General features: G+C 41.4%; 1 protein-coding gene across 1 annotated transcript in view; it reads left to right on the forward strand.

Moving 5' to 3' along the window:
- The window catches only part of LOC131495868 (ankyrin repeat domain-containing protein 26-like), a 253686-nt gene that overhangs the window by 110863 nt on the left and 119600 nt on the right, over nucleotides 1–23223 (forward strand). The window contains exons 6-9 of the mRNA XM_058701042.1: nucleotides 1079–1115; nucleotides 6487–6559; nucleotides 14955–15045; nucleotides 19127–19163. Coding sequence (XP_058557025.1) covers nucleotides 1079–1115; nucleotides 6487–6559; nucleotides 14955–15045; nucleotides 19127–19163 — 238 coding nt within the window. The remainder of the gene's footprint in view (nucleotides 1–1078; nucleotides 1116–6486; nucleotides 6560–14954; nucleotides 15046–19126; nucleotides 19164–23223) is intronic.

Raw genomic sequence — 23223 nt, forward strand, 5'->3', positions numbered from 1 at the left:
GCCTTGGTGTTATACATTCTATGAGTTTTAACAAATGTGTAATGATGTGAATCCACCTTTGTGGTATCGTGTGAAAGAGTTCCACTGCCTTAAAAGTCCTCTGTGCCGTGCCCGTTTCTCCCTCCATTCACGCCAACCCTTAGCTCCATAGCCTTGCTCTTTCCACGTGTCCTATAGTTAGAATCATAGAGTGGATGTCTTTGAATGTTCAGAAAGTGAAAATATCCTGGTAATTGAATGTAGGCGTTCAAGATATTCCTTGCCCTTTGTTTTGTTTAGTTGCTCATCAGTAGAGGATCTGATGACCTCTGCCTTCCATGAAAGAAAGTATGATTTCTCTCCATGTGTGTCACCTAATGGGGAGAGTTGAGAAAAATGACATCATGAACCACTACACAGCACTCACATTGGGATCCTCCTCCTCTGTGATGTGCGGTGGGTCTAGATAGACTCTCTAGCAATGGAAGGAGACAGTCTCAAGAGGTTAGAACTTTTATCAAACTGGAATGCCAAATCTTTCCTTCTTACCTTGCCATTGGAAATAAGGCCAGGGAGCGTCTGCTTGCTATGGTTTGGCCATGCTGCAAAGTACAATAGCTATAGAGCACACTTTGTGAGGGGGTGTTTCCTCCTAAAACTGAAGAGTGTCTGCTGAAGAGCTGGGGAAGTTCTGCCGTGTTACAGCAAACTAAAGGTACTCTCAACTCCTCTAGTAGTGGAAGTCCAGAAAAATCATGCTAGTTTCAGTCTGACATTGTCAGCTCATGATAATCATTCTCCTAACGATACCAGTTTCCTCCAGTGCCATAGAGTCGGTCAGTGATGGCCATTGTAAACATCAGTTCACCTGTAGCTGTCAAATTCTGATAAAACCCATTCTTGCTTTTGGTCAATATAGAGGAGAAAGTAAGATTTCTTAGTGCTTTAAGCCTACGAATGGTATAATTACCATTCAGTGTAGTGTGGTTTCCTGCTGTGGTCCCAAAGCAATACTTTTCAACAAATCACAAGCCGTACACTTGTAATTTCCTCTATTTTTCGATTGTTGATTTAACATGTATTTTGCTTTCTTCTTTAGGATCAGATGAGAAGGCTGAGGAAGACTCTATAACCAGGTAGGATTTTTATGGATTTGTAAAAATGACATTTGCTGGGGTACCCGGGTGGCTCAGTCGGTTAAGGTGTGACTCTTGATTTCAACTCAGGTTTGTGAGTTCAAGCCCCACGTCGGGTTTTGCGCTGACAGCCTCCTTGGGATATCTTTCCCGATTTCTGTGTGCACTCACTCTCAAAGTATAAAGGAATGAAATGAAATGAAACGGATAATGAAAGGAGAGGAAATGGAATGAGTGAACAGAAAATTATGTGTCTCCTAAGGGAACGCAGAGAACAAAAGCAGTTGTTGCGTGTTCTACCCTGGACTAGACACTATATCCTATGCGTAACATCTGTTCAGGTATATAGTCATTGTATAGCTTTGCAAAGTAGCTGTGTTATTGTAGCCTACTTTTTATTACTTTCGCAACTGTGGTTCAGGGAGGTTGAAGACTCGACCATGATTCCATAGTTAATGGGTAGCCGTTGGGCTTTGCCCATCAGCCCGTGAAGCTTCCACATCCATTCTCTGGTTCCTCAGCAGCACTGAGATGAAGGTACAGATCCTAGGGCAGATCAGCTCAGAATGTCAAAGGTAATGGTGTCGCAACCCTAATTTAGGGTTTTCTTAAGAACCCAGATTAGTCCAAGCATTTGGCCTCATATATTTGACCACTAGCGCTAACAAAAGTCATTAGTGCAGTGGTAACTAGTCCCTTGTTTTTACTGTCCGAGATTTTAGGGTGGATGTCAGCTATGGCCATGGTGTCAAGGCTTTTACATAATAAGCAAGATGTCGTCAGGCAGCTCCTTAGATGTAGTGGTATCCCCTCTTCTTGAGACAAATGAGTTTTCTGTAAGGGAAGGATATGTAGTTGTAGACCATGTTACATTAATTAAATCCAGCCTCTATTTCGAGGATATTGCTATATGATTCTCTGTTGCCTAAGTTCCCCGGCTTGTTTCCCTTTGGGCTAGTACCCTTGTCTAGTTCTAGGAAGCTTTTTGGGTTTTTTTGGAGTTTTTTTTTCCCCCGTGACTTTTTTGTACTGTTTTTGCCTTTTGACTTTCTTCTCTGGTTTCCTTGCTATTTCTTTTTTTTTTCCAATAATTTTCCCACTTCTGCCAGCTAAGGACTCTCCATTTTTCCAGAGGCCATTTCAAAAGCACTTAGAGTCTCAAGATTTAGGGAACCTCAGAGGTTGATTCCTCAAAACACCCTCTGGTACGTCAACCTATGTTTCACCTCCTTGCCCAATGGTTGTTTCCATGGAGAATTTGAAACTCAAAAGAGATTGAAGTGACCTATTTGGATATGATAAGTGACAGAAATGAGATTTAAATTCTGGTTTTCTTTCTTTCTTTCCTTTCTTCCTTCTTTTTTGTCTTCATCTCGCAGGCAACTGTTTTAATAATAGAAAGCTGGGGAGGGGTCTAATGAATACAATGAAGGAGGGTAAGAATCGAATTAGCAGAGGAGACCAGGTTTCAAGGAGAACAACACTGAGTTGTTTAGGAATAAGAGCTTGAGAAAAGATGTCAGAATATGGGGGTTTATGCCAAGTGAGATAAAGGTGAATGACAGGAATGAAGGACCCAGGATTCGGGGAGTTGTTTAGAAAGGCATATTCAAATAGAGTGTTCAAGAGGGTGGTGACCAGGTTTCTGCTTTTGTGTGTGTTGGTTTCATTGAAGGTGCGAGCATACCTCAGATTTTCTGATGAGAGAGATTAAAGATCATTTGAGCTGCTGGGAAGAGTCTGTTTACAGCAAATAGAAATAAGATATCCCCTACTTCCACCCCAACTGAGGGAGGATGGCTTAGATCCTCTCAAGGGATTGGGGGTGGGTGGTGGAGATTCCGAGCATCAGAGATGTATGGCCCAAGGCAAGCAGTCTCCTCACTCCACCTCTTTTCCTCAATCTGTGATGCCCTTCCCATGTACTTGTAGTGCTGGGCAGGGGTAGGACTGACTTGTCAAATCAGTAAGGGAGCTTCATCTGGATCGGTGATAACATGCCTATGTTGAGGTGACTGTGTGGATGACTGAGACTCCCAATTCGCTTGTTCTCCGGGAGCAGGACATGGCTCCTACCCTCGGTCATTGGAGCCCATCCTTGTTGTAGGAGTGTATGGCTTCATAGGCTAAAGATTGAAAGGTTGGGGAATGCCACAGAACCGTGCCGAAGAGTGATGTAGCAGTGGGAGCTCATAGGGAAGAAAATATTCAGGCAGCGTATAGAGAAATAGAGGCACAACCACCAGGACCATTTGATCACAGTCTCCCTCCTTGGTAGCTGAATGCCCCTGAAGGCTTGGAATGTCTTGCTAGTTATTATGGACCTAAATAAGGCAAGACCAGTGTGGGAACAAAGTTGGCCTTGGGAACTTTGAATCTTTCAATCTCTAGTTAGTCCTACCACTCATAACATAGAAACCTAAACTTTGATATATTTCCTTAAACGGAGATCTACCTGACACACAAGGTAATATGTGATGCAACAACTCTGGATGTTTCACCGTGATCGCCATAAGCATAGCTCCCATCTGTCAATGTATGATGCTATTACGATACCACTGACAAGATTCCCTATGCTGTACCTTTGAGCCTTGTGATTTATTCATTCTATAACTGGAACCCTGAACTTCCCTCTCCCCTTCACCCATTTTGTCCATCCCCCCACCTCCCCTCCCTTCTGGCAAGAGTCAAATCTCTGCATTTATTGGACTGTTTCTGCTTTTGCTCTGGTTTGTTCATTTATTCCCCTTTTTACATTCTACACAGAAGTGAAATCATATAGGATTTGTCTTATTCTGTCTGACTTATTTCACTTAGCCTCAAACCATCTAGGTATATCCATCATGTGGCAGATGGCAAGATCTCATTCTCTTTTATAGCTGCGTAATATTTCATTGTGTTTGTGTGTGTGTGTGTGTGTGTGTGTCTGCGTGTGTGTGTGTGTATGTGCTTGTGTGTGTGTGGTCTCTTCATGTATTGGTGGACACTTGGGTTGCTTCCCTATCTTGTCTATTGTAAATAATGCTATAATAAAGATAGGGGTGCATATATCTTTTCAAATTAGTATTTCCATTTCCCTTGGGTAAATAAATACCCAGTAGTGGAACCACTGGATCCTATGGGATGTGTGTTTTTAATTTGTTGAGGCCCCTCCATACTGGCTTTCACTGTGGCAATACCAATTTACATCCCATGACCGGTGCACAAGGGTTGTTTTTTCTCCACACCCTGAGCAACCCTTGTTGTTTCCTGTGTGTTGAAACTGAGCCATTCTGACAGATGTGAGGTGAGACGTCATTGTGGTAACGTTTATACATTTAATTTTCAACCATTTCAGAGCATTCCCTGCCTGTCACATTTGGTTATGGAAACTGAGACTGGGTCTTTCCTGGAGATTTCACAGGTTAGGAGAGGTCGAGGCAAAATAGAGAACCAAAAGCTTTTTTAAAACAGGGTCCAAATTGTGAAAGGCCTGTACTCGGGAAACCGTAAAACACTGATGAAAGAAATTGAAGGTGACGGAAAGAAAGAGAAAGACATCCGATGCTCACAGATGGGAAGAATACATATTTTTTAAAGTGTCTACACTACCCAAAGCCATCGACAGATGTCATGCAATCCCTGTCAACATACCAACAGCATTTGGCACAGAGCTAGACAAACAATCCTAAACGTTGTATAGAACCACAAAAGACCTTGAATGGCCAAAGCAATATTGAAAACGAGGAAACCTGGAGGCATCACAATCTCAGCTTTCAAGTTGTATTCCAAAGCTGTAGTAATCCAAAGAGCATGGTAGGTACTGGCGTACAAAATAGCCTCATAGCTCAGTGGACTAGAACCGCAAACCCAGACATAAATTCACCAGTGTATGGTCAGTTCATCTTCCACAAACAGGAAAGACTATCCAGTGCGGAAAAGGCAGTCTCTTCACCAAATGGTGTCGGGAAAACTGGACAAGTCACATGCCAAAGAATGACCCTGGACCAATTTCTGTACCATACACACAAAGAAACTGAAAATGAATTAAAAACCTAAGTGTGAGACCTGAAACCATAAAAAATCCTTGAATAGAGCGCAGGCCGTCATTTCTCTGACTTTGGCTGTAGCCACATTTTACTAGTTATGCCTCTTGAGCCAAGGGAAATAAAGCAAGAATAAAGTATGGGGACTATACCAACCTACGAAGCTTTTGCACAGGGAAGGAAACCGTCAAAACTGAAAGGCAACCTCTGGAATGGGAGAACAAATTTGGAAATGTTTTGCAAATCCAGTAAAGGGTTAGTATCCACAATGTCTAAAAAAATGATACATGTCAACATCACCCCCCTCCAAAAAAGCCCAGTTTACAAATGAGCAGTAGACATCACCAGACACTTTTCCAAAGACAACATACAGATGGTCAACAGACACATGAAAAGATGCTCCCCCAAACTACAACGAGATACCACGTCACACCTGTCAGAATGGCTACACTCCAAGCCACAAGAAGCAAGTGTTTGCGAGGATGTGGAGACAAAGGAAACCTCTTGCACCGTTGGTGGAAATGCAAATGGGTGTGGCCCCTGTGGAAAACAGTATGGAGGTTCCTCAAAAAATTAAAAACAGAACTCTCCTATGATCCAGTAATTGCACTACTGGATACTACCCAAGAGAATACAAAAACACGAATTCCACGGGACACACGCACTCCTGTGTTTATTGCGGCATTATTTCCAACAGCCAGCGCAAGCGTCCATTGACAGATGAGTGAACGAAGAAGAAGCCCTATATGAATGTATGTGTGTGTGTATATGTATATCCATACACACACACACACACACACACACACACACACACACACACACTGTAATATTAGTCAATCATAAAACAATGAAATCTTGCCATTTGCAATCACCTGGATGGAGCCTGAGGGTAGTATGGTAAGCAAAGTCAGGGAAAGACAAATGCCATATGATTTTACTCATGTAGCACTTAAGAAACAACAAACGAGCAAAGGGAGGAAACAAAAGGGGAGACAAACCAAGAAATAGGCCTTAACTGCAGAGAAGGAACGGATGGTTGCGGAGAGGAGGTGAGTGGTGGGAGGGATGAAAGAGATGATGGGGATGAAAAGAGTGCCCTTGTCATTATGAGCACAGGGTGAGTATGGAGTTGGTGAATCACTATATTGTACAACTTAAACTAATATAACTCTGGATGTTACTATTACTGGAATTAAAATAAAACTTAATGACAACACCAGAGGACAACTTTTAATGATACCAAGAAACTTCGTGGAATAAACAGATACTTGACCTTTCCCTTAACTTTTCTAAATGTTGTTTTTAAATGAATGAACAAGTTTTTGTTGTATTTTTTTGCTCTAAAGGCTTTCCGACACACCTGTTCCTGATGATTCATGGTCTACATCAGCTAGCCAAGACTTAGATTTTGGTACCAAGGTAAAGTATCTTCCTGTGAAACTCACTTTCCTGCTCTGAATTGAGTTTTCTCCCTTATTCACTCTGAAAATTTAAGAGGAGCCTGTGTATCATCATTTTATGTGTGTCATGGAAAGTTAGCAAGAACAAACCACTTTACAGATACATGACGCGTTGAATGTTTTGTTTTGTTTTGTTTTGTTGTACTTTGGTAAATCCTACAGGTGGAGGCTGATAAAAGAATGGGCTGGAAAATATATAATGACCTCAAATTATATTGGGAAAAGCTTTCCCATAATGGAGGCAATATGACATTGCTTAAGGATAAGGATTCTTACTGTGATAGTAACATGACTGATAATACTCATGCCTAAATGAAACCTGATTGGGTCCAAGTATCTATTGTAGGTTGCCCCCCGCCCTGGGCAAGTTTAATTTTGGTGAGATACAGGATTTTCCTTTGGCTCTATCCTTTGTTCTACATTTAGACTAAAATCATATTAGAAAATGTAGAAATTTAGGTGTTTACATTATTTCTCAATATTTACCTTACAAAGGTGTTCCCCTGTAGTTTTGAAATAACTCCATGAAGAGTAAGGTAAAACGGTGCATCTCCCCGAAGAATACGTATTTTGCTGAAAAGAGTAGCTCTATGAGCAGAGGCTCTTCATAGCCAAGTTGTCAAATTTCTAATTTCAGAAATGTTTCATACTGTAGCTTTGAAAACTATCTCCTCCTAGTCCTTGTGTCCGATTCTAAAATTTAAAGTTTCAGACATGTGATATTTATTTCAGTATTCATTTCAAAGCCCCTAAATCTTGATAAGCTCCTGGAGGTTAGGAAACACACTTGTTTGACTCCTGGAGCTGCTAGAATAAAGTCTTGCTTGGAAGAAGCAATGCCATGGTTTTTGAATGTGAATAAATGAGTAGGGAAATGGAATTCCGTAGAATGGAGTTTGAAAAGTAACAAAATACGCATGATATATCACAATTAAATATGTGAATTTAGAAAGTCAGGCTTCAGTTTATATTCCGTTTTAGTGTTTAACATGTATACACGCAAATGAATTCTATTGAGGAAATCAGGAGTTACATAAGAAAGAAGGTTACAGTCTATTTTTAGTATCCTCCCATTGTGAGCTTAGAATTGCAGAGAAAAAGTCCTCAGCCTTTGTTTGTTTAACCCCATCTGTGTCCCATTACATACATCCTTTGGGGGTTCCCATTTCTTCCTAGAATTCTCATTCCCAATTCGTTCTCCATAGTGAATGTTGACTTGTTAGGAACCTCTCTTTTTCTGTTCTTTTCTTAGTCTAGTAATAATCTCTAGCTCTTCAGAAGCGAAAGATGCCAGGAATTGAACAATTTATTTATACTGAAAAATTTTTAAATCTTCATTACAGTATTTATAACCAGATAACTGTAGAGTGATAAGAGTCAGTATTATTATGGATATACTGTGAATCAAAGCCTCTCTTTTACGTAAATATTGTATAGATAGATAGATAGATATAGATATAGATAGATATAGATAGAGATATATAAAATATACACATATATACACATATACATTTACACTTATATAACACACACACAAACACATATATATATATACACACACACATATATATATACACATATACACACACATATATATAAATATATATATTTATATATGTATAAATGTGTATGTGTATATATATATATACATACACATATATATGTATATACATATACATATATACATACATATATATACATATATATATACACATACACACACACATATATATAAATATATATATTTATATGTATAAATGTATAAATATGTGTGTGTGTATATATATATATATATATACACACACACACATATAGAGAGACATATATCTTTAAAAGGTTTAAAAGAGACTATTGTTCATAGTATATTCCCAATCCTACTTATGTACCTGTTGAAAAATGTATGTTGTTTCCACTTACCTCCCTTTGCTCACATTTTTCCTTTTCTTTTTTGTCTTAAGCTCATGCTTGATTGATTGGTCACGTGTAATTTTTTTTTTCCTTTTTCCCTCTTCAACCTCCATGCTTTTTACGGTATTTTTTAAAATTTTTTTTAATGTTTATTTATTTTTGAGACAGAGAGAGACACAGAGTGCAAGCGGGTTAGGGGCAGACACAGAATCCAAAGCAGGCTGCAGGCTCCGAGCTGTCAACACAGAGCTCAACGTGGGGCTGAAATCCACAAACCGTGAGATCATGACTCATGAGCTGAAGGTGGATGCTGAACTGACTGTGCCACATACGTGTTCCCCACACCAGGCTCTTTTTTAATGGTTTACCCCTACCCTAATTTGTCCTTGCAGAAACGATTTCTTTAGTGTCTGTTCTTTTAGTACATCACTTTCTGTCAACTCCATTGTCAACATATTGGTTATGGAATTCTACTGTCTGTGTGTGGTTTCCATCCAGGACTCATTGCCCCACAAGGTTTTTTATTCTTGTTTTTCTCTTTCTTGGAAGGAGCTGAGCTAAATGTTTTTGTAATGTTTGTATTTCTCTTGGAAAGGGAGGGAGAGAGAAAGAATGAGCAAGTGCTCATTGCTGTGATCTGAAAATATGCAAGGTATGATCTCCGTCCTTTTATATTTGTGGAGGGCTGTTTTGTGACCCAGGATGTCACTTGGAGACATTGGAGAATGTTCTATGTGCACTTAAGAAGAATGTGCATTCTACCGCTGTTGGATGAAAAGATCTTAATATATCGGTGTTGATACCCGTGTATATAAATGTATATATTAGGCCAATATATATCTATGTATATCTGAATACATCTGGTCCAATGACACATTGGATCTGTGTGTCCTTACTGATTTTCTGCCTTGACGACCCGCCTGTTGCCATGAGTGGAGTCTTAACGTCGTCTACAATCATGGTATTTGTATGTATACACTTAATCATGTTTGTGATTAATCGATACATATGTGTGGGCGTTTCACTTTGGGGCCATAAACATTTGCAATTGTTAGCTCCTCTTGATGGATAGACCCCTTAATTATGATCCAATGCCCTTCTGAATCTGTTACTACAGTCTCTGGTTTAAAATCTAGTCTTTCTGGTGGAAGTGTGGTGACTCCAGCTTTCTTTTGACTTCTGGTAACATGATAGGTGGTTCCCCATAGCTTCACTTTGAATCTGGAGGTGTCCTGGGGTCTAACATCAGTGTCTTGCTGACAACATATAGATGGATCTTGTTGTTTGGTTTTGTTTTGTGTTTTATCCATTCTGATTCCCGGTGTCTTTTGATTGGGACATTAAGTCCATTCACATTCAGAGTGATTAGTTAAAGATATGGATTTAGTGCCATTGTGTTATCTGAAGGTTTCATGCTTTTGGTGAGGCCTCTGGTTCTTTGTAGTCTCTGCTGCTTTCCACTCACAGACTCGCCCCTTAGGATCTACTGCAGGGCTGGTTTAGTGGTCATGATCTCCATTAGGTTTTGTTTGTCTGGGAAAGCCTTTCTCTCTCCTTCTATTCTAAATGACAGCCTTGCTGGGGAAGGGATTCTTCGCCACATATGTTCCCATTCAGCACACTGACCGTTTGCTACCCGTCCCTTCTGCCCTGCCAAGTTTCTTTGGACAGGCCTGCTGCCATCCTTATGTGTCTTCCCTTGACGAATAAGACCCGTTTGTCCCTAGCTGCTTTCAGAATCCTCTCCTTATCTTTGTAATTTTCCAGTTTCGCTATGGCATGTCGTGGTGTTGACCTGGGTTTGTTGATTTGGAAAGGAATTCTCTGTGCCGCCAGGACTTGGATGCCCGTTTCCTTCCCCAGATGAGGGAAGCTCTCAGCTATACGTTGTTCAAACGAACCTTCTGCCCCTTTCTCTCACTCTTCTTCTTCTGGGTCTCCTAGGATATGGCTAATATTTCATCTCACCGAATCACGTAGGTCTCTAGTTCCTGCCTCACGATCTAGTCATTTCCTTCCTTTCCTTTCCCTGCTTCATCTTTGTCCACAATTGTATCTTCTGTTTCACCGATTCTGTCTGCTGCTTCTCCCATCCTTGCTGTCACTGCATCTAGTTTACTTTGTATCTCCTTGACACCATTTCATTTTCAGCGTTCATGGTGACGATTCCTTAGGTCCTTGATCTCTGAAGCAGTAGTTTGTCTGCTGTCTTCTATGCGTGGTTTCAAGCGCAACTATGCATCTTATGAGTGTCATTCCTAAAATGTGCTCACATATATTGTTTCTGTCTCTTTTGAGCACTTCTCTGGCTGTCCTTTCTTCCCGGAATTTTTTTTGAGCAGAATTCTTCGATTTCGTCGTTTTGGCTAGATTCCTGCCCTTTATGTGTTTGAATAGCTTGTTCTCTGTCCCACACCTGCGAGTACTACTATATTAAAAAGAGCTCCTATACTGTCCAGGGCCTGGCAGTTGAACAAATGTGTTTTGGAGTGTGTTGTGTGCACTCTTTCGGTGCGTCTTTGGCTGCTGTTCTCGGTACTTGGAGTGGCGGTTTGGGCCTTCCACCTGATGGGCTTTGATTTGTTTGTTGAAGTAATCCTGGAAACAAGGAGAAGAAGGTGGTGAAGAATCATTAGCCCAAACAAAAAGAGAACTGACTGGAATGGAAAAAAAGACCAAGCAGTGACTCAAAGGAGCTATAGGGCTTAATCCAGAAAGAGAGGGAGGAAAATGAAGAAGGAGATCTAGAAGAGTATAGAGAAAATGCACAATCAAACAAACAAAGAACCAGAACAGAGGAACAAAGTAAAAAAATATATCTATCTATATCTATCTATCTATAGATATATCTATATATCTATATATATCTCTAAATATAGATATATAGGTATATATTAAGATATATAGATATATGTAGATATATAATTGGTTTTGACCCACGTCAACTCGAGACTCCTAGGCGGTTTCCAAAGGGAGAAGAGGTAAGAGCAGAGTAGAAAGAGTAAAAAGGTGCTCTTTTAGAAGAAAGGGAAAGCAAAGGAAAGAAAAGATGGGCGCCTGGGTGGCTCACTAGCTGAAGCGTCCGACTCTTGAATTTGGCTCACGTTATGTTGTCGCTGTTGGTGGGATCAAAACCCCCATCAGGTTCTGCAGTGAGAGCATGGATCCTGCTCGGATTCTCTCTCTCCCTCTCTCTGCATCTCTTCTGCTTGATCACTCACTCTCTCTCTCAAAATAAAGAAATAAACATTAAAAAAGAAAAGGAGAGACAAAAGAATAACTCAAATGAAAACAAACAAACAAACAAACAAAGATAGAAACCCGGAGGAGTGTTGTCTATTGGTGCCTGGGACTGGTGGCTGTGCTGGTCCAGAGGAGGGGCTGTGTGGTCCCATCAGTGTCTGTCTCACTCCTACAGAGAAGCAGTTACGAGGCACAGAGAGCCAGGGTTCGGTGTAATGGGCCTGCCTCCACGGAGGCTCACTGTCCATTCCCTGAAGCCCCACGATGTTGGTCATGGGGAGAGAAATGGCGACACCCCAATCTCTCCTGCCCACACGAGGTGTCTCAAAACTCACTGTTTAGGCTATCCTCACGGAATAGCCTGGGGAGCCGGCTTGCCTTGTTGCACAGTCCCCTGCGCCACCTGAGCACTGAGCTGGGATTCAAAAACCTGTAGGATCCTGCTTTGCTCGGACCTGGTAGTGGAGTTGCGCCACTCTGCCCAGTGGACAGAGGGCCTCTGGCTCGTGCCTGCACGGTCTTTTTCCCTTGGGCAGGGCAATACATCCCCTTTCCACCAATCTCAAGGTGTTCTCTCCCAGTGTAGCCCTGAGATTGCTACCAAGCCTAGGGGCGGCTCCCTCCCCACCAGGCATGGGAGGTGGTAGCTCTGGTCTAGAGAAAGTCTGGCAACCCTGAAAATCCTGTTTTTTAGCCTCTAAGGCTGCTTTGCAAAGTAGAAACTGGTCCTCTGGATCTCTCCTTGGTCTGTGGTCCGGACAGGCTTTCTCATATCCAAATGCACTTCCACAGCCTCTCCCTCTACCTTCCTTTCGTTTCTCCACCAAAGGGCTTCCCCCACTCCATGCCTGTGCTACCCATTTTATTTCTCCCAATTCGCATACACACCCTTCTGTCCCGCCAAGCTTTCACTTTGCACCTGTGGAGATTTTTCTGTCCCTCTGCAGCCTGTATTCCTGGTATTCCAAGTGTTGTGGCCTCAATACTGCTGTGTTTGAGGGATAAGGGAAATTCTGATCCCCTCCCCTGCCATCTTAACTCCTCCCTCCACCTTTTACTTTCCTTTTCGCAATTTCAAAGTTGGGTGCCTAATCGACTAAGTCACCCAAGCCCCCCAAGAATGCTTGTTTTCAATGGGAAGGTGTTCGAAGGCCAATAAAATGGCCCTAGTGTCCAGAAAAGAATGGCAAAGTTAGAATGCGTTTTTGATTTTCTCATTTGGGGCTATAATAAGTTCCAGTAAACTCTTAGTGGAGACGTCATATAGGTATACATTTGACCCTTGAACAAGATGGGTTTGGACTGTGGGAGTCCACATACGTACAGATTTTTTTCAATAAATACAGTACAATCCTGTAAACATATTTTCTCTTCCTTATGATTTTCTTTTTCGTCTTGTTTTTCTTTTCTTTAATTATTTGTTTTGTGAGAGAGAGAGAAGACAGAGCACGTGAGTAGGGAAGCGGGGGCAGAGAGAGAATCTTCATCAGGGTCCACACTGCCAGCGTTGAACTCAGGTCATGACCTGAGCCAAAGTCAAGAGCCTGACCCTGAACCGACAGTGCCACCCAGCACCCCTTTTTTATGATTTTCTTAGTAACCTTTTCTTTAGTTTATAGTGTAAGAATACAGTATGTAATACATATAACAGGGAAAACATGCATTAATCGACTGTGTATATTGTTGGTAAGCTCAGCATTCCGTTATCCTAACCCTGACTTTCCATGCTCAGTTTACAGAGTCAATGGCCAAATGAGGCCGAAAAGGTAGATGAGACCTAGAGAGCATATACAAGCCCTTCTGCTTTAATGTTCTGGTTTTCAATACATATATACTTTTTGATTTTTAAGTGTGATTGCTTTTAAAGTAGGAAATTCAGTAGTAATTTTGGGTTTTTTTGATTTGGTTTTGAGGTTTCAAAAGATATTTGTGGATTTTCGAGTGCATGGCCATCAGAGCCCGTAACCCTTGCTTTGTTCAAGGGTCAACAGTATAGTGATTTGGTACTTTTGAGATCTACTCAGTGAGATTAGTGTAAATGTTTTGACCTTAATTAATTGGTCCTTGTATACTGAGTATGTGCCAAGCAGTTAGCTACTGAGTGTACAAGGGGAAGGTTTAGGTTGTTGTGGCTGGAGCAGAAAAGTAAGTCGACAGCAATCCATTATAAGTGACTATAAAGGCTTCATCGATAGGAAATGGACAATGTTAGTTGAGAGAATATTGGGGGCATTTGCAGTGAGGATGACGATGAGAGTGGGAGTGGGAATTTTGGTAGTCAGAAAAGATCTGAGGGTGGCAAAAGGTGCCAAGTGAAAGATGAGAAGGACCAGTCGTGTAGACCGTGGCGAGGGACATTCTGGACAGAGAGGACCACGGATCATCATTTTACTCCAATGTCTTACTTAGAGTGACCAAGAAGTGGGAAGACCCACTCCATCATCACAATCATTATTATGGTTGTGTGTAAAACAGAAAAGGTGCATAGTGAAATGAGTGCTTGGCACATTTCAGGTGACTGAGACATAAATGTTCTTATACTTGCCGTTTGAATGCTTACTACACATTCTGAAGAGTCCCATACCTATATCTACATTTTTTTGCTACTAGTTCACCATGATTTTAAGAAAAGTTTTTCTTACTACTTTGCCATTCGATCCAACCCTTCTTTCGTCCAGAAAAAGGTCAAGCCTTTGTTTACCTAAACGAAGCAGCAGCTACAACAGTGTTTTGTTGATACTCAACATGATATACTCCAAAGTTTCTGATCATGTGAGGTATGAATTGACACTGAAACAAATGTCTGCCATTTTATTAGAAGGAGTTTTCATTTATAGCAAGTACACTTTTAAAGAATTTGTTTCAAAACTTATTTCAAATGTCCTTTTATTTTGGTCAGGAATGCAAAGGAAGGTGTTTTGTTAGTACCTTTTTGAAATCTGCACACAAGTCAGGCTTCTGCCTTTGAAAGTACTTATTCTGGCCTTCCATGATCCGTTTAGAGAGTCAATAGCCAAATGAAGATTCAATGGTACGCTGAATCAAGAGAGCATATATGAGGTTTGGTATTTAAAGGTTTTGGTGTTCAATACGTCTTTCTTATTTGTAAGTCTGATTGTTATTAAAATCATAAATTCAGATATTTTCTTGGAAAAGGCTTATGAAGTCTTCACGCAACTCATTACCGATGCTACTTTTAACAGAGTATGTCTGAGAAGCCCAACAAATATGTTCCTCATGTCTCTGGAGCTGTGGATCAGAAAGGGCAAAGTATATTAAGTGGACAAGTAGAAGGTAAGTACTGTATTTTATGCAAAGGTCATTTGACAGAATGTTGATTTAAAACAGGAATACTGATATATTCTAATATGTAAAGAAAACGGCCTGTTAAGTGCATAGGAAAGAGAAAGAGATGTGAAAAGGAGATAAGTTGCATATCGTATGTGGTGCCAGCAACAGATTAAATTGAGAGTGCCACCAAAGGAGCTAAATGACTAGTTCCCTTTCAAGATACTCGAAGGCCTAAGGAACCTCAGGAAAGAAGAGAAGAGCCAAAGAGGGAATGATGTGAATGGCCGAGACTACAGGGAGTAAATGAAGGAAAGTAAGCCGGTGTGTATTGTGTTTCTACTGGAAGGTGGTAAAATACACTAGTTCTTTAAAGGGAAGAGCAGACTATTTGAAATGCAGCAACACTATCAGGTGAGCTTCTCGTACCAGAATTTGTCAGAGTCGTATCCCCTAGTGTTCCCACTCTTACTGTTATCCTCACTGTTGGCAAGACATTAAGGACTGACCTAGCTGATGATGCAGAGATATGTCCTAACTACCATAGATGAACATAAGCATCTGTAGTCAGCGATAAGTGTATATACATTAATGCCATATAAAATGGGGGTACTTCATACGGTAGAATCAATTAGGGCAAAATAAGAGAATTGGAAGGAGGGTCAGATAGGGAGACATCAGGATAACTCATCTGACATTTTGGATGCCGTATTTGTGACTTTTGATTATTTTGCCAATAACTGCCTTTAATAGGTGAACTATGTTTTTTTTTCAACGTTTTTTATTTATTTTTGGGACAGAGAGAGACAGAGCATGAATGGGGGAGGGTCAGAGAGAGGGAGACACAGAATCGGAAACAGGCTCCAGGCTCCGAGCCATCAGCCCAGAGCCTGACGCGGGGCTCGAACTCACGGACCGCGAGATCGTGACCTGGCTGAAGTCGGACGCTTAACTGACTGCGCCACCCAGGCGCCCCATATTTTTAATGTTCTAGGAAATTAAGGAAAAGAAACAAAAAAACACTATAATCAGCAGTATGCTTTCATATTCTGTCTGATAGTTCTGATTGTTGTAGAATGATCCCTGGTACTTCTTTGATTCCTATCTGCCAGAAAAATGAACTAAGTCCTAGTTAGTTGGAGAAAATTAACTGATTTTTCATATTTCAGAGAACTTTTATATGGTAGAACATAGGGGCAATCACCAGGATTCGCTCTCGCTCTCTCTCTCTCTCTCTCTCTCTCACTCTTTTTTTTTTTCGGAGTAAAATAAGGTTGTTGCTTGTTTCACAATTTCTGACATCATGATTTCATCTATTCCTTTTAAACCTTTCTTCAAATGGATCTATAGGGATGTAGGAATTTTCAAGGCCAATACCAAGAAAAGAGATTCCAGGAAAGGTATTCTGTGACATGGCCTTCTGACTGTAACCACGTGTAAGACATCAACCCAAATAATAAAATTGCATATAATGCAGTTGTGTTAGAGGCATCCCAATGACACCCAGATTTGATTATTCACTAGAAGAGCTCACGGGACTCAGCATATAGCTGTAGTCATGCGTGTGGATTGGTATGGGGACAGGCAAGTAAGGCCAATCAGCACCGAGCAATGGTGTATGGGGTGAAGGCCAGAGGAAAGCAAGCGCAGGCTTCCAGGAATCCTTTCTCTATGGAGTTAGCAGGGTGTGCTAAATTCCTCCAGCATGAAATTAGGACAGCACAAGTGAAATGTTGTCTGCCAGTACGAGGCTTATGGATACTCAGTGCCCGAGGTTTCATCAAATGCTAATCACATAGGCATCTTCTCCTTCGCATGTCCCAAAATTCCAGGTTTCCACCAAGGAAATCAAGTGTACAGCCTTAAGGACATTGCTTGTACCAGCACTTAGGCACAGTGAACCACTCTTAACCAGCTAGGGAATGGTGGGAACCCTCCTGAAATCCAAGATCCCAGGGAACCACCAAGGGCCAGTCATTCAAGAAGGATGTTCTGAGGATAGCCATCTTTGGCCTGCTGGATGAAATCTGTTCTGCATAGGAATTATAGTCCTGACGTCATTTTTGGTGGTGTCTTCAAATTTTATTTTACTAGCAAGTAACATGATGGTTACCATGGTAATGGTTTCAGTTTCATCATCCATATGAAGTAGGTATTTGTACAAAAATTCCTTGGGAGGGCCATATTAGGTCATTATAATCTTTTTTTATGGGATTAAGCTTTCATTATGATGCTTAGGTATGATCAACATAATGATTTTTGATTTAAAATGAGAATGAAAATCTCTTAATTATATGGAAAACCCAGGTGTTATTCCTATGGTGCTGAGCCCCTGTTTATAGGTATAAGATTTTGGGTCATATTCATCAATTGTTTTCTTGCCTACGAATACAAATAACTGTTGTATTTTTGTGTTTTGTTTATGTATTTTCATATACTCCCAGATGGGAGACAGTACCCCTATTGTGTTACTTTGATCTCTAATTTAATGTTCAAGATGACTGTATCGTGAGTAAGTATATGCTAAGAGTAGCTACAATGGATACCATATTTTGTTGCTTTTGTTGTTTCATACATTTAATAAGCCTGATTTTTTCATCAGTTTTAAGTTCACAGCAAAATATAATAGGAAGTACAGAGAGTCTGCATATACCATACCATGCTCCCGTACACGCCTAGCCTCCCCTGTTGTTAACATCTTGCACGACAGTGGTCCGTTTGTAGTAGGATTTTTCTTTCAGATCCTTGGTTTAATTTTGAGCGAGAGAGCATGCATGCGTGTGAGCAGCCAAGGGGCAGAGGGAGAGGGGGGAAAGAATCCTGTGCTGTCAGCACAGAGCCTGATGCAGGACTTGATCCCATGAACGGTGAGATCATGACCTGAGCTCACATCCAGAGTTGGACGCTGAACCAACTGAGCCACCCAGGCACCCTGACAAAAGTGGTGCATTTTCTATGGACACAAACTCTTCGTTTTGAGACCAAGTCTCTAATTTGCATTAACTTTCAGCCTTGGTGTTATACATTCTATGAGTTTTAACAAATGTGTAATGATGTGAATCCACCTTTGTGGTATCGTGTGAAAGAGTTCCACTGCCTTAAAAGTCCTCTGTGCCGTGCCCGTTTCTCCCTCCATTCACGCCAACCCTTAGCTCCATAGCCTTGCTCTTTCCACGTGTCCTATAGTTAGAATCATAGAGTGGATGTCTTTGAATGTTCAGAAAGTGAAAATATCCTGGTAATTGAATGTAGGCGTTCAAGATATTCCTTGCCCTTTGTTTTGTTTAGTTGCTCATCAGTAGAGGATCTGATGACCTCTGCCTTCCATGAAAGAAAGTATGATTTCTCTCCATGTGTGTCACCTAATGGGGAGAGTTGAGAAAAATGACATCATGAACCACTACACAGCACTCACATTGGGATCCTCCTCCTCTGTGATGTGCGGTGGGTCTAGATAGACTCTCTAGCAATGGAAGGAGACAGTCTCAAGAGGTTAGAACTTTTATCAAACTGGAATGCCAAATCTTTCCTTCTTACCTTGCCATTGGAAATAAGGCCAGGGAGCGTCTGCTTGCTATGGTTTGGCCATGCTGCAAAGTACAATAGCTATAGAGCACACTTTGTGAGGGGGTGTTTCCTCCTAAAACTGAAGAGTGTCTGCTGAAGAGCTGGGGAAGTTCTGCCGTGTTACAGCAAACTAAAGGTACTCTCAACTCCTCTAGTAGTGGAAGTCCAGAAAAATCATGCTAGTTTCAGTCTGACATTGTCAGCTCATGATAATCATTCTCCTAACGATACCAGTTTCCTCCAGTGCCATAGAGTCGGTCAGTGATGGCCATTGTAAACATCAGTTCACCTGTAGCTGTCAAATTCTGATAAAACCCATTCTTGCTTTTGGTCAATATAGAGGAGAAAGTAAGATTTCTTAGTGCTTTAAGCCTACGAATGGTATAATTACCATTCAGTGTAGTGTGGTTTCCTGCTGTGGTCCCAAAGCAATACTTTTCAACAAATCACAAGCCGTACACTTGTAATTTCCTCTATTTTTCGATTGTTGATTTAACATGTATTTTGCTTTCTTCTTTAGGATCAGATGAGAAGGCTGAGGAAGACTCTATAACCAGGTAGGATTTTTATGGATTTGTAAAAATGACATTTGCTGGGGTACCCGGGTGGCTCAGTCGGTTAAGGTGTGACTCTTGATTTCAACTCAGGTTTGTGAGTTCAAGCCCCACGTCGGGTTTTGCGCTGACAGCCTCCTTGGGATATCTTTCCCGATTTCTGTGTGCACTCACTCTCAAAGTATAAAGGAATGAAATGAAATGAAACGGATAATGAAAGGAGAGGAAATGGAATGAGTGAACAGAAAATTATGTGTCTCCTAAGGGAACGCAGAGAACAAAAGCAGTTGTTGCGTGTTCTACCCTGGACTAGACACTATATCCTATGCGTAACATCTGTTCAGGTATATAGTCATTGTATAGCTTTGCAAAGTAGCTGTGTTATTGTAGCCTACTTTTTATTACTTTCGCAACTGTGGTTCAGGGAGGTTGAAGACTCGACCATGATTCCATAGTTAATGGGTAGCCGTTGGGCTTTGCCCATCAGCCCGTGAAGCTTCCACATCCATTCTCTGGTTCCTCAGCAGCACTGAGATGAAGGTACAGATCCTAGGGCAGATCAGCTCAGAATGTCAAAGGTAATGGTGTCGCAACCCTAATTTAGGGTTTTCTTAAGAACCCAGATTAGTCCAAGCATTTGGCCTCATATATTTGACCACTAGCGCTAACAAAAGTCATTAGTGCAGTGGTAACTAGTCCCTTGTTTTTACTGTCCGAGATTTTAGGGTGGATGTCAGCTATGGCCATGGTGTCAAGGCTTTTACATAATAAGCAAGATGTCGTCAGGCAGCTCCTTAGATGTAGTGGTATCCCCTCTTCTTGAGACAAATGAGTTTTCTGTAAGGGAAGGATATGTAGTTGTAGACCATGTTACATTAATTAAATCCAGCCTCTATTTCGAGGATATTGCTATATGATTCTCTGTTGCCTAAGTTCCCCGGCTTGTTTCCCTTTGGGCTAGTACCCTTGTCTAGTTCTAGGAAGCTTTTTGGGTTTTTTTGGAGTTTTTTTTTCCCCCGTGACTTTTTTGTACTGTTTTTGCCTTTTGACTTTCTTCTCTGGTTTCCTTGCTATTTCTTTTTTTTTTCCAATAATTTTCCCACTTCTGCCAGCTAAGGACTCTCCATTTTTCCAGAGGCCATTTCAAAAGCACTTAGAGTCTCAAGATTTAGGGAACCTCAGAGGTTGATTCCTCAAAACACCCTCTGGTACGTCAACCTATGTTTCACCTCCTTGCCCAATGGTTGTTTCCATGGAGAATTTGAAACTCAAAAGAGATTGAAGTGACCTATTTGGATATGATAAGTGACAGAAATGAGATTTAAATTCTGGTTTTCTTTCTTTCTTTCCTTTCTTCCTTCTTTTTTGTCTTCATCTCGCAGGCAACTGTTTTAATAATAGAAAGCTGGGGAGGGGTCTAATGAATACAATGAAGGAGGGTAAGAATCGAATTAGCAGAGGAGACCAGGTTTCAAGGAGAACAACACTGAGTTGTTTAGGAATAAGAGCTTGAGAAAAGATGTCAGAATATGGGGGTTTATGCCAAGTGAGATAAAGGTGAATGACAGGAATGAAGGACCCAGGATTCGGGGAGTTGTTTAGAAAGGCATATTCAAATAGAGTGTTCAAGAGGGTGGTGACCAGGTTTCTGCTTTTGTGTGTGTTGGTTTCATTGAAGGTGCGAGCATACCTCAGATTTTCTGATGAGAGAGATTAAAGATCATTTGAGCTGCTGGGAAGAGTCTGTTTACAGCAAATAGAAATAAGATATCCCCTACTTCCACCCCAACTGAGGGAGGATGGCTTAGATCCTCTCAAGGGATTGGGGGTGGGTGGTGGAGATTCCGAGCATCAGAGATGTATGGCCCAAGGCAAGCAGTCTCCTCACTCCACCTCTTTTCCTCAATCTGTGATGCCCTTCCCATGTACTTGTAGTGCTGGGCAGGGGTAGGACTGACTTGTCAAATCAGTAAGGGAGCTTCATCTGGATCGGTGATAACATGCCTATGTTGAGGTGACTGTGTGGATGACTGAGACTCCCAATTCGCTTGTTCTCCGGGAGCAGGACATGGCTCCTACCCTCGGTCATTGGAGCCCATCCTTGTTGTAGGAGTGTATGGCTTCATAGGCTAAAGATTGAAAGGTTGGGGAATGCCACAGAACCGTGCCGAAGAGTGATGTAGCAGTGGGAGCTCATAGGGAAGAAAATATTCAGGCAGCGTATAGAGAAATAGAGGCACAACCACCAGGACCATTTGATCACAGTCTCCCTCCTTGGTAGCTGAATGCCCCTGAAGGCTTGGAATGTCTTGCTAGTTATTATGGACCTAAATAAGGCAAGACCAGTGTGGGAACAAAGTTGGCCTTGGGAACTTTGAATCTTTCAATCTCTAGTTAGTCCTACCACTCATAACATAGAAACCTAAACTTTGATATATTTCCTTAAACGGAGATCTACCTGACACACAAGGTAATATGTGATGCAACAACTCTGGATGTTTCACCGTGATCGCCATAAGCGTAGCTCCCATCTGTCAATGTATGATGCTATTACGATACCACTGACAAGATTCCCTATGCTGTACCTTTGAGCCTTGTGATTTATTCATTCTATAACTGGAACCCTGAACTTCCCTCTCCCCTTCACCCATTTTGTCCATCCCCCCACCTCCCCTCCCTTCTGGCAAGAGTCAAATCTCTGCATTTATTGGTCTGTTTCTGCTTTTGCTCTGGTTTGTTCATTTATTCCCCTTTTTACATTCTACACAGAAGTGAAATCATATAGGATTTGTCTTATTCTGTCTGACTTATTTCACTTAGCCTCAAACCATCTAGGTATATCCATCATGTGGCAGATGGCAAGATCTCATTCTCTTTTAGAGCTGCGTAATATTTCATTGTGTGTGTGTGTGTGTGTGTGTGTCTGCGTGTGTGTGTGTGTGTATGTGCTTGTGTGTGTGTGGTCTCTTCATGTATTGGTGGACACTTGGGTTGCTTCCATATCTTGTCTATTGTAGATAATGCTATAATAAAGATAGGGGTGCATATATCTTTTCAAATTAGTATTTCCATTTCCCTTGGGTAAATAAATACCCAGTAGTGGAACCACTGGATCCTATGGGATGTGTGTTTTTAATTTGTTGAGGCCCCTCCATACTGGCTTTCACTGTGGCAATACCAATTTACATCCCATGACCGGTGCACAAGGGTTGTTTTTTCTCCACACCCTGAGCAACCCTTGTTGTTTCCTGTGTGTTGAAACTGAGCCATTCTGACAGATGTGAGGTGAGACGTCATTGTAGTAACGTTTATACATTTAATTTTCAACCATTTCAGAGCATTCCCTGCCTGTCACATTTGGTTATGGAAACTGAGACTGGGTCTTTCCTGGAGATTTCACAGGTTAGGAGAGGTCGAGGCAAAATAGAGAACCAAAAGCTTTTTTAAAACAGGGTCCAAATTGTGAAAGGCCTGTACTCGGGAAACCGTAAAACACTGATGAAAGAAATTGAAGGTGACGGAAAGAAAGAGAAAGACATCCGATGCTCACAGATGGGAAGAATACATATTTTTAAAGTGTCTACACTACCCAAAGCCATCGACAGATGTCATGCAATCCCTGTCAACATACCAACAGCATTTGGCACAGAGCTAGACAAACAATCCTAAACGTTGTATAGAACCACAAAAGACCTTGAATGGCCAAAGCAATATTGAAAACGAGGAAACCTGGAGGTATCACGATCTCAGCTTTCAAGTTGTATTCCAAAGCTGTAGTAATCCAAACAGTATGGTGGCTACTGGCGTACAAAATAGCCTCATAGCTCAGTGGACTAGAACCGCAAACCCAGACATAAATTCAGCAGTGTATGGTCAGTTCATCTTCCACAAACAGGAAAGACTATCCAGTGCGGAAAAGGCAGTCTCTTCACCAAATGGTGTTGGGTAAACCGGACAAGCCACATTCCAAAGAATGAACCTGGGCCAATTTCTGTACCATACACACAAATAACCTCAAAATGAATTACAGACCTACGTGTGATACTTGAAACCATAAAAAAAA

The sequence above is a fragment of the Neofelis nebulosa genome, chromosome 15 (genome assembly GCF_028018385.1).
Source record: "Neofelis nebulosa isolate mNeoNeb1 chromosome 15, mNeoNeb1.pri, whole genome shotgun sequence".
Classification (NCBI taxonomy): Eukaryota; Metazoa; Chordata; class Mammalia; order Carnivora; family Felidae; genus Neofelis; species Neofelis nebulosa.